General features: G+C 44.3%; 1 protein-coding gene across 1 annotated transcript in view; it reads left to right on the plus strand.

Annotated features, from left to right (window-relative positions):
• LOC121852841 (doublesex- and mab-3-related transcription factor 1-like) overlaps positions 1 to 11746 on the plus strand; it is a 43412-nt gene extending 31666 nt beyond the window's left edge. The window contains exons 3-5 of the mRNA XM_042346749.1: positions 7542 to 7828; positions 8854 to 8874; positions 11729 to 11746. Of these exons, the coding sequence (XP_042202683.1) occupies positions 7542 to 7828; positions 8854 to 8874; positions 11729 to 11746 (326 nt within the window). The remainder of the gene's footprint in view (positions 1 to 7541; positions 7829 to 8853; positions 8875 to 11728) is intronic.
• The last annotated feature ends 1117 nt before the right edge of the window (positions 11747 to 12863 follow it).

Below are 12863 nucleotides of genomic sequence, written 5' to 3' on the forward strand. Positions count from 1 at the left end.
CCACGCACACGCATGTAAGTACCCTAAAAGCAGAGTGTAGAATTGGCCCACAGCATGAGTCAATACCTTTGGGTGAGAAGAAAAGTCAAAAAGTTGCGAACTCTTCATTGTGGTCTCGTAACTGACCCGGACAATGGTTTTCTGTGTAATCGGTAGCGTTGTGCTGCATAATTTGGTCTCAGTCCAGGATAAAAGATAGTACCATGGCTGGAATCAAGTGTACAGTATAATTGGGGAATTAGCTAGCAGTTTACAAAAGATTATTGAAAAGCAAGATAAAAATATGTTCGCGGCAGAGCTTGAGCGAGTGAGAATGAGCCTCTGTGCTTCATGCTGCTGATCTATACTCTCCTTCAAAGTTGACCTCAACTTTGTTCGGACATCCAAAGTTTTCAGTTCAGATTTGTCCTGACAAGAAGTGGAAAAGTCACAGCGGGTTCATCAAAATTGCAGACCTTTATGAGGCTGGTAGAGAAATACAGTTCAGCCCTGAGCTGACATTATAGTTTCAGAATTCCAAACAGTCCCAGGCTTTAAGGCCATTTAAGATTGCACAGAATTGTGGAAAATTGCTAAATTATGAAGTCTGTTTTCTGCTGTTCTTTTTAAAATAAAGTCTCCAATTTAAGATTGAATTGAAGAATTTTCCATATTCCAGCGTAAATTTTAAGATGCGATACTTTCACTCTTTTAGACGAGTTGGAATTTCAGGCCTATAACTCAGCAGGTTTTACAGGCAGCCCCGAGGAGAATTGATGTTTACATAAATAAAAATTGATGTTCCCCTACAAATACAGTCACTACATTTTACAGCAAGGCTCTTTGAGATGTTACGACAATGTGAAAAGGCTCCATAATCAAATGCAAGGATTATTATTATATACAGGATGATGTCTATTCTGTATTAATCACGACTAGCATTTAGTTCCTTCTTTAGTTTCTTAGCAATAATAGTAATCATACTCACATTTGATACAGTGTCTTTTCACTCATAACACCTCACATATAATCTGGTGATTGATCTCATAATAATAATCCTTGTATTTGATAGAGCGCCTTATCACGTCTTCAAGATGTCTCGAAGCGCTTCACAGAATATACTGTAAGGTAAATTGACTGTATATTTTGTTGGCAAAAACAAAGTAATGTAAGCAAACGAAGGCCAATATTAAAAGTTTTTGTTATAAATCAAAAATTATGATTATAATTTTTTTGGACTGATATGCCAGATATATATAGTTCTTTTTGGTCAGCCATCTGACAATTCCAAACCAAACTGAGATCCATATACACAATACAAATTTCATTTGTATAGCGCCTTTCATGTCCCAAGGCGCTGGACAGTCAGGGATTTGGACCTGAGCAGAGGATAGTGGAGGGTAGGAGGGTGGCTGAAGGCTCAGTCGAAGAGGAGGGTTTTGAGACGCGCCTTGAAGGAGACAAGAGAGGAAGGCAAAGGGACCGTGGGGTGGAGTTCCAAATAATAATCCTTGCATTTGAAAGGGTGAGGGCTGAAGGCCTGACGGCCGATGATAGGAGGGGTCGGACGGGGGACGTGGAGCAGGTCACAGCCTGCTGAGTGGAGGGAGCGGACAGGTTGATATGGGGTCAGCAGGTCCCAATATTGGGGATGGGAAAGCTGTGGAGGGCCTTGAAGGCGAGGATAAGGATTTTGAATTCTATCTAAATGTTTGACACCGACACATAAAGATTTCCCTGGATCTAAAATGGAATGTGTACTCTCTGGGACAGTGAGGTCATCACTACACCCGGGACAGTGAGGTCATCACTACACCCGGGACAGTGAGGTCATCACCACACCCGGGACAGTGAGGTCATCACCACACCCGGGACAGTGAGGTCATCACTACACCCGGGACAGTGAGGTCATCACTACACCCGGGACAGTGAGGTCATCACCACACCCGGGACAGTGAGGTCATCACTACAGTGAGGTCATCACTACACCTGGACAGTGAGGTCATCATCACACCCAGGACAGTGAGGTCATCACTACAGTGAGGTCATCACTACATCTGGGACAGTGAGGCCATCACCACACCCGGGACAGTGAGGTCATCACTACAGTAAGGTCATCACTACACCCGGGACAGTGAGGCCATCACTACAACCCGGGACAGTGAGGTCATCACCACACCCGGGACAGTGAGGTCATCACCACACCCGGGACAGTGAGGTCATCACTACACCCGGGACAGTGAGGTCATCACTACACCCGGGACAGTGAGGTCATCACTACACCCGGGACAGTGAGGTCATCATCACACCCGGGACAGTGAGGTCATCACTACACTTGGGACAGTGAGGTCATCATCACACCCAGGACAGTGAGGTCATCACTACAGTTGGGACAGTGAGGCCATCACCACACCCGGGACAGTGAGGTCATCACTACAGTAAGGTCATCACTACATCTGGGACAGTGAGGCCATCACCACACCCGGGACAGTGAGGTCATCACCACACCCGGGACAGTGAGGTCATCACTACACCCGGGACAGTGAGGTCATCACCACACCCGGGACAGTGAGGTCATCACCACACCCGGGACAGTGAGGTCATCACTACACCCGGGACAGTGAGGTCATCACCACACCCAGAACAGTGAGGTCATCACTACAGTGAGGTCATCACTACACCCGGGACAGTGAGGTCATCACCACACCCGGGACAGTGAGGTCATCACTACACCCGGGACAGTGAGGTCATCACCATACCCGGGACAGTGAGGTCATCACTACACCCGGGACAGTGAGGTCATCACCACACCCGGGACAGTGAGGTCATCACCACACCCAGGACAGTGAGGCCATCACCACACCCGGGACAGTGAGGTCATCATCACACCCGGGACAGTGAGGTCATCACCACACCCAGGACAGCGAGGTCATCACTACAGTGAGGTCATCACTACACCCGGGACAGTGAGATCATCACCATACCCGGGAAGTGAGGTCATAAGAACCTAAGAAATGCCAGATGAAAAGATAATAATAATAATAATCCTTGTATTTGATAAAGCGCTTTTCACGTCTTCGAGACGTCTCAAAGCGCTTCACAGAATATATTGCAAAGTGAATTGACTATATTTGTGGGCAAATCGCGGCAGCTAATTGCACACAGCAGTGTCCCACAAACAGTCGTGGATTGAATGACCACATTTTTTTTTAAGGATTATTATCCCCAGAAAAGCGAATCGCCAATCGACTAACAACCATGTTCTTACCTTCTGCTAGGTAAGCAGAGGCTTGTGGAGTAAGGAAACTTGACCAACATTTCACCCTATCGGGAATAGAAGAAGTCAAAGGAATAAAAAAGACCAAGTCCATTTAGTTTGCCTTACATCTTCCTGGCGGTTGCATGCACATATGTCCCACACTATCTATGTACTATATCCCATAATTTTATTATTTCCTAAAAGAAAACTATCTAATCTGTGTTTGAAAGGGAGGGAGCGAGGCAAAGGAACCATGGGATGGAGTTCCACAGGGTGAGGTTTGAAGGCGGGGGACGTGGAGCAGGCCACAACCTGCTGAGTGGAGGGAGCGGAGAGGTTGATATGGGGTCAACAAGTTGCACTACAATGATACCATCACTACAGTGAGGTCATCACTACACCTGGACAATGAAGTCATCACTCCAGTGAGGTCATCACTACACCTGGGACAGTCAGGTCATCACTACACCTGGGACAGCGAGGTCATCACTACACCTGGGACAGTGAGGTCATCATTACACCTGGGACAGTCAGGTCATCACTACACCTGGGACAGTCAGGTCATCACTACACATGGGACAGTGAGATCATCACTACAGCGAGGTCATCACTACACCTGGGACAGTGAGGTCATCACTACACCTGGGACAGTGAGGTCATCACTACAGTTAGGTCATCACTACACTTAGACAGTAAGGTCATCATTACAGTGAGGTCATCACTACACTTAGACAGTAAGGTCATCATTACAGTGAGGTCATCACTACACCTGGGACAGTGAGGTCATCATTACAGTGAGGTCATCACTACACCTGGGACAGTGAGGTCATCACTACACCTGGACAGTGAGGTCATCACTACATCTGGACAGTGAGGTCATCACTGCACCTGGGACAGTGAGGTCATCACCACACCTGGACAGTGACGTCATCACTACACCTGGACAGTGAGGTCATCACTACATCTGGACAGTGAGGTCATCACTACCATCCAACCTCTACCATGTACAGGATACTTTCAGCGCTGACTTTTTCAGAGTAAAGTATTGCTCCGACATTTGCTAAATATAAATGGAGCATTTGGCTTGGATCCATTCTGGACCTACATAGCCATGTATAGAATTGGAAAAGGCCATTGTGTATATCTCTGGCTGGCTGGTCACAAAGTTTTTTTTTAAAACAATGAAATGATCTTACTGCCCTCCTCTCCAACAGCCCTCAAGTGATGTCTTCGCTAAATAACATTGGAACTCCATCTTGAGTTTGCTGACACAGTCTCTAGCCCCATCAACTCTCTAAGTCGTCTATTCTACGTACTTGCAATTCTCTGTACACCTTCCCTCACCTGAACTTGAGTCCATGTCCTCCTTGCTTTATATTTCCCCCCCCCACGTTGAACGTATTGTTAAGGTTTAGTTTTTCTTTGCCCTTTTGGATCTTGCATACTTTAATAAGATTTACCTTTGACATTATGCAGAGGTTTTTTTTAAAAAAATGATGCCACAAAGAGTGAACCCACGTTTATATTCAGAACGTATCAGTGCTGAGCTGAAGTATCTTGGCAAGTGCCAAAACTGGTCCTTTACACCAGTCATTTCGTTCACGTTGTCTTGTGGGAGAAACAAATTGTTCTTTCAGTTCTGATTGTGTGTCCAGGGGATAGCATGACACGAGTGAAATTCAAGGCTGTTTGCAGGCTTCGGGGGATCATGAACCAGGCTGAGGAACAATGCTATCAGGGCAGTGATAGAGTGGAACAGGGGAGGGGCCCCAGCTTTGGCCAACAAACAATTAAGACAAAGTGACAAGTGCAGATGCAGTTTTAATATCGCAGTTTATTGTCTTTTTTTGTTTTGGGAGAAACAAGAAATGTCTGATTGAAAGCTTATGTGCAGAGTTAAAAGACTAAATACAACTTATGATAATAATAATACTTGCATTTGATAAAAACGCCTTATCACGTCATTGAGATGTCTCTAAAGTTTATTCGGATGAAGAATATTGATTGAATGAGTTTCTTGCACCAGTTTTCATATCTTTTTTTTGTATCTTCCAGCGCCATTTAACTCTTGTACTCTTTTTATTCTGTTGTGAAACAGCCTGCTTTTGGGATGTGGGGAGGAAAGTGAAAGGAATTGAAATCAAGGATCACAAACCGTATGAAGTACAAACTGTTAGCGAATCGCTTCCGGACTGTACAGCATTTCTCAGTGATAACCTCACTCACACGGTACAACATTCCAGAGCCTTACTCACAGGCGATGTTATCAGGATGTACTACGTCAGCAGTAATATTTGGTTCTTCCGGAGTGGGAATGTGTTGGGGGTGGGGGGGCTGTGGAGGGAGGAGAGAGGAGATACCCTTTCAAAACGCCCTTGAACTGGCACTAATGTAAGCCTGGCTCAGTTGATAGCACTCTCGACACTTACAATATAAATTATATTTATATAGCGCCTTTCGGTTGGAAGGACATCCTAAGGCCCTGGACAGTCAGGGACTTGGACACAAGCTGTGGATCGGGGAGGGTAGGAAGGTGGCTAAAAGCTCGGATTTTGAGAGGCGCATCGAAGGAGGCAATGGAGGGTGCGAGGTGAAGGGAATGTGGGATAGAGTTCATAGGGTGGGGGCAGTAAGGCTTAAGGCCCGGCCGCCGATGGTGAAGTGGGCCGGACAGTGAATATGGAGCAGGCCAGAACCTGCTGAGCGGAGGAAGCTAACAGGCTGATATGGGGTCAGCAGGTTGCAGAGGTAGGGAGGAGCAAGGCAGTGGAAGGTGTTGAAGGTGAGGATGAGGATTTTGAACTCTATCCTCTGGAGGATAGGGAGCCAGTGGGGCTGGCAGTGGAGGTGATGGGGTCACGGAGCCTCGGGCCAGAGAGGACTTGAGCTGCAGAGGTCAGGATGATCTTTGTCAGAAGGATGTGGGTTCAAGCCACATGTTAGGATTTTGAGCTCACAGTTGAGGCTGATGCTCTAGTACAGTGTTGGGGGAGCGCTGTGTTGGCAGACTGTGTGACTTGGTCCGAGAAATCAGCCTTCCCATTGCCTGAAAATAATGGGAATCTGGCCTCAAGCTTGGCTTTCCATCTCGTGGAGGTGGGGTGAAAACACCTTCTCTTCTCTCCCTCCCCTCGCATTCCCCTACCTCCTTCCAGTCCACCATCTTCACCTCTCCTGTTCCCTCCCATGTCATTTGTAATAATAATCCTTGCACTTGATAAAGCATATTTAATTTTGGGATGACATTGCAAAGCGCTTGCCGTACATACTGTAGTGACCGTGTGTTTTGTAGATGAACGTTGAAACATCGCAACAGCTACAAACGAGGCGAGGGAGGTTGTGAGTGGAGAGTAAAGTATTGCTAGCAGGAGGGAAGGCCAGAGGGAGACTGGCCCTAGGCCGCTCTTCTGCACCCCTGGTGGCTGGTCTTAGAGATAAATGTAGAAACCTGTTCTTTTTGGTCAGCCGGGTGTCTGACACACGTGGAAATCCATCACCATGCTTAAGAGCATCCAAACCAATCTTGAAAATTCCATCCCACCTCAACATAAAAATCCCAGAGATAGATTGTTGGAATGGAATGTGCACTCTCTCCCTGGAGGGACTCATCCTGTTCATCTAATTCTGGAAAATATTAGGCGCAGGTTGGCAAGAGCCAAGGCTTGGGTACGCCAGAGTGTGCTTTGGCGTAACTGCTGGAGTCTAACCAGCTAAAACCACAATCCTTGCCATTGATATTGCTCTCAGGCAAGCTTTCCGGCTGCTTGTCTAGTTTGGACCACTCTTATCTGTTAGGGCTTTGGCTTGTAGGGTTAACAGAAGCTTAGGGTTAACAGGAGCTGAGTGTGAAGATTCCCTTCTCCCAGTGACTTGTCTGCCCTTCCAGGACCTGCCGATGAGCCCGGCTATTGTTGTTGTAGTTGGTGAGAGAGAAAGGAGGCCTTCAATTCATCGAATCAGCCAGTGACGTCTCGAAGACGTGATAAGGCACTATATCAAATGCAAGGATTATTATTACAATAAAATATTTGAAAATATTTTAAATAATTTTAAGTACTGAAACTCTTTATAATATAGTTTAGTTTTATAGAGCAACTTTCACATTGGGGAGGATATCTCAAAGTGCTATACACCCCACTGCCGTGTTCCTGGAGCGTAACTTCTTCAACACCTTTGCCTTCACTGTTGCTTGAAGGTGTATTTAAAAGACTGGTGCATTGTCACAGCGAATGCCTTTGACACCCTGTTCTGTAGTCACAGTGAATTGAATGCCTTTGACACCCTGTTGTCTTCTGTTTTGCAGAGGGGCGCTTGCATCTTCAGGACATTCCATCTATAACCAGCAGAGGGCACCTGGAAGCCACCCCGGACCTGGTAGTGGACTCTTCCTACTACAGCAACTTTTATCAGCCATCTCTGTACCCAGCTTATTACAACAACCTTTACAACTATCCACAGTACCAGATGGCAGTGGCAGCAGACTCGCCTGCTTCTGACGTGGGCTCCACACTGGGAGGGACAACTGTGAAAAACAGCCTTCGGGGGCTTTCAGCGTCCATGGTGACTGGTCAGACAACAAACCAGTGGCAGGTAGGATTTGCTGTGCACCCCATTGTTTCACGTTAAGTATACTCGGGCCAGGTGCTGGAGGGCAACAGTGGAATTGTTCCCCAGTTTAAAGGAAAATGGGGTCAAAATGTCTTGGAATAGAGCACTCTCTCTCCCCTCTCTCACACACATGAACTCTTCCCCTCCCCTCCCCCCCCCCACACACACATACATAAGCTCTTGAGCACACCACATATAATGTCTCTCTTTCCGACTATCGCATACACACACATGAACTCTCTCTTCCCCCCCACTCCCTCTCTCTTTTCTCCCTCTCTCTCTTTCACACGCGCAGATTAGATATGTTTGGTATGGACAGCTGACTAACCATCAGCTGATGTCCCAGAACTTATTGGGACAGGGTCCTGGAGCACTGACCAGTTATCCTAACCTTGTTACAGGACTGAATGTTTATTTGATGCAGAAACACAAGTATATTAATTTTAGTCAGCCAAGTGTCTGACACCTGCGGAAACCCATCACCATCCTTAAGAGTATCCAAACCAAACTGTGAATTCCATGAATTGCACCAACACATGGAAATCCCAGAGATGGATTGTTGGAATGGAATGCGCACTCTCTCCCTGGAGGGACACATCCTGCTTTCCTAATACTGGAAAGCATTAAAGCATTAGACGCATGTTGGCAAGAACCAAGCTTTGGGGACTGTAGACTGTGCGTTGGGGTATTGCCATTGATCTCGCTACATTTAATAAACAAGTCATGCAGCCTTGAGTACTACAACAACAACAACAAAATTATGTTTGTATAGCGCCTTTCACGTCGGGAGGATGTCCCACTACTGACCGTCTCTCATTTGTGGTTTAAACCTAATCCATTTGTTGCAGATTGACCCCAATAATTATCTCCTTTTTACGTACCAGCTAAACCCAACATGTTTTCATGTTGGGTTTAGCTGGTGCATCCCATAAGCTTACCCGTCCATGTACAGTGCACTGTATATTGAGAGCAAAAGGATTTACTTTGTCACTTGCTTTGATTTTCAGAGAAATGAAAGTGACGAGAAGGTAAGATGCTTGTTATATCCTTGCCCCTCTTTACAGCTATGATTTGTTTTTGCCCCAACAATTTTAAAGAGTCTTATGCACAATTGTTTAATTAATTATTATTAGGTACAACACATCAAAAAAAATTGCTCACTAAAATCCACGACTGTTTGTGTGACACTGCTGTGCACAATTGGCTGCCATGTTTCATCCACAAAATATACAGTCAATTCACTTTATAGTATGTTCTGTGAAGCACTTTGAGACATCTCATTGACACGATAAGGCGCTCTGTGAAATGCAAAAGCAAGGATTATTATTATTAAACTTCATCGCCCTCAATTTCCCAGCAGATCAATTTCAAGATCCTCACTTTTACCTACAAATCCCTGTACATGCTCAGCTTCCTCCTTTTATGACCTTCTCCAGGCTCAGACTCAGTTTGTATATTTAGAAAATATCAGACCCTTATATTACACAGACAAGCATATCCTGTGGATATTATGAGACCTAGCATCTGTAACTTATGGAGAATATTAGACTCTGTACATGAGAGAGTATCAGATTCTTTGCATATTATAGAGATTATTTCAGACTATATACAATAAAACTCATATAAGTTGTGGAGTCCTGTAGCTCAGTGGTTAGAGCACTCGCCTTGCAAGCGAGAGACCTGGGTTCCAGGCAGGGCGAAACATTGGGCAAGTTTCCTTACTCCACAAACCTGATAATAATCCCTCAATAAAAAAACCTAATAGTAAATGGTCACTTTATTCCACAACTGTTTGTGGGACACTGCTGTGTGCAATTGGCTGCTGTGTTTCGCCCACAATCAATTTGCTTTACGGTATATTCTGTGAACTGCTGCGAGACATCTAGAAGATGTGAAAAGCGCTATATCGAATGCAAGGATTAGTATTATCATTCGGGACTTAATTTAATTTAATATGACTTATGTGAAATACAAGTTGAAAACTAAGTCGTATAAAAGCAAATTTAATCAATAATTTACACTACCCATGTATAATTGAACGCAGCTGGTGAGTGTGCATGTGGTGACAGATCAAAACTAAGCTTCCTGCGATTCAATGCATCTTGACCTATCACCACATGGTCAACTTGCCGGCAAGCATTGGAATTGCATTGACGCGGGAAATGAAGTTCTTCTGCGCATGTGTCGATGGGTCAAGACTGCAATTCCCGCGCTTCAATGTAGCCGGCTGGAAAGTGAGAATACATCAACGGTCAGGACGTCATTTCCCGTGATTCGATGCAGCTGGTAAGTGCGTAAGTAATGGAGATAGGGGAGCAGCAGCAGATGAGTTAGGAGGTGAATAAAACAAGTAGTGCAAATAAATGTAAGTAGTTTTGATAGGAAACTGAATGGGACTCAGGTGAATGCACGACTTGTGATTTTACAATTTATAAAGATAAGACTTATGTAAGTTTTACTGTATATCATAGAGAATATCAGATTCTGTGTATACTATAGAGAATATTAGACTGTATACATAGAGAATATCACGCTCTGTGTATTTTAAAGAAAATATCAGACGTCAGCCTAGTTCAGTTGGTAGTACTCTTGCCTCTGGGTCAGAAGAATGTTGGTTCATGTTCCATGTCTCACGGTGGGACTTTGAGCTCATTGTTTAGGCAGACACAGTACAATGTTGGGGGAGCTTTGCACCGTTGGAAGTGCCGTACTTCGGATGAATCTTTGAACCAGATATCATCTGCTTGTTAAAGATTCCATGGCAATATTTAAAAAGGAAAGGCTTTCTCCTGGTGCTGTGGCCAACAATTACCCCTCTCAAATAAAAATGACAATTTATTTTAATGCTTTTTGTGGGATATTGCTACGTGCAAATTGGCTGCCATGTTCGCTTGCGAATGCACAGGCATTACACTTAACAGTAAATCCTGTGAAGCGCTTTGAGATCTTTCAACAATGTGATAAAAGCACTATAAAAGTGCTTTTGATCACCCTCCTTTCCCCCTTGGACTCCACCCTCCGCAATCCCAACCCCCAGCTTGGGACGTCCTCCCAACATGAAAGGCGCTATACAAATTTTGTTGTTGTTGTATATTAACTGCAAGGATTAAAACATCAAACCCTGTGTATGTCATAGAGATCAGAAGACTCTGTATGTTAGAGAATAGTGGACTGTATATTGTGTTATAAACTCCTGATAACTCACCACTCCAAAGGAAAAGGCCTAGTGATGAGTTATCAGGAGAGGCGAGTTAGGCATATGTAAAAATCCACAAATAAATATGGCCGGGATATAGACAGAATGATGACTTGAGGGATGGTGACAAATTAAGCCGGGGTCAAGTTATCAGGAATTTACTGTATTATAGAGAATAGTATGCTGCACAGAATCCTGCAAAAGATTCTAACCTGCCTTATAAATGAGTTTGCTGGTCAGCACTTCCAATGTATATTGCATTATGTGAACCGTGAGTTCAAAGTTCCCAATGAGGTGAGAGTGCTACCAACAGAGCCTGGAAGAGTCAATGGCCTGAAATTACAATTACAGTGGTCAGAAAGCTATGGGACGTCTAACGTGGACGGAAATATCGATTTTGAAATTCCGGATTGAATCCAAAAGTGAAGCATCTACTCTTGAATCTCGCATTTCTGGTAAGTTTAAATTACATGTTCTCTTTTCAGAGAAAAAAACCTTATATATAAATTGATTGTATAAACGTACACCCAAAAATGTTTTTGAAGTCTCTAATACACTTACAAATTCTACACTAAACTTTAGGGCATAGTTGCAACACATCTACTTTTCTAGTTGCTTCAGAAATTGTTTCTGTGGCTGTAGTCACCTGTTTCACAGTTAAAACTCCCTTTTTTGTGTTCTCTCAGATGAGTGTCGTTTTCTAGCTACACTCCATCCACCTCAGAGCTCAGAGACTACACATGGATATGTCAGGAGGCTCAGAAACTGCTGGCAATGACAAGGATTTGTCACTGACAAACATCTGCCAAGGGAGGGTAGGCAAGAGGATCCACTGGCTGCAGTGCATCTTTATGGAATCTGCTGAAACATCTTGAAGCCTTGCAGACGAGATATGCCAGCCACAAGAAGCACGTACGTGCCTTCTCCACGATCACTTTGTCCCCCTCAACATCCCCGAGCCTTGTGGAGGGAGAGTGCTTGTTCAGTTGAACCAAGCGCAGTGTCATTGTGTCACCAGCAGCTCATGTTATGCTGTACTGTTGCACTTCACCTTATCGATAGCTCATTCATGAGGGCAATGTCTGGATGTCTTTTCATTTGAAACTGATGGTAGTGGGAATTACAAACTCACTGCTAAGGGCAAAATACGCCACTCTGTTGGCCTTTAATAGTGTGTTTGTACTGTAAAATGTTATACAATTGGACAGGTTTGTTTCAGTCAGTCTGTTCACTGCTCTGATGAGTACCGAGTTACCCTCAATCATTCTGCTCTGGGATGTTTCCATTCAGAGGTTTGTGAAGGTAGCTGTTTTGAAGGCCTTCCCACAGGAGTTTATTCACATGAAGTACTTCAGAGCACTGTACAGTAGTGAATATATTTATAGTTATCAAAGAAGAACTTGCATTTTTATAGTGCCTACAATGTCGAACAACTCAAAGCCCTTCTCAGGAACCCCTTTGTCTATTGTAGTGATTGTTTCCATTACAGCTGCACAGCTTATTTCACAGAATATATTATTCTCCTGTAATAATTTCCAGTGCTCACAGTAAAAGACTGACTTGTGCCTCCAGTCTATTCTTTCAAACTCAGTTCATACATTGGCTGACCCTTTCACTACAGTGGCCTCTCTGCCTCTGAGGTGAAGCAATTCGAGCCATAAATTTAATGATGAGCAAAGAATAATCCTCAAGAGTATTCACACAACACACATACATGGACTGGCACAAGGTGGAGATAAAAGACAAAAACTGAGAATGAGAATGTTGGAAATATGAAACAAAAACGATAAAGCACGAGAAACATTAAAGCAATCCTTGCAT

The sequence above is a fragment of the Callorhinchus milii genome, unplaced genomic scaffold (genome assembly GCF_018977255.1).
Source record: "Callorhinchus milii isolate IMCB2004 unplaced genomic scaffold, IMCB_Cmil_1.0 Scaffold1, whole genome shotgun sequence".
In the NCBI taxonomy this organism is placed as follows: Eukaryota; Metazoa; Chordata; class Chondrichthyes; order Chimaeriformes; family Callorhinchidae; genus Callorhinchus; species Callorhinchus milii.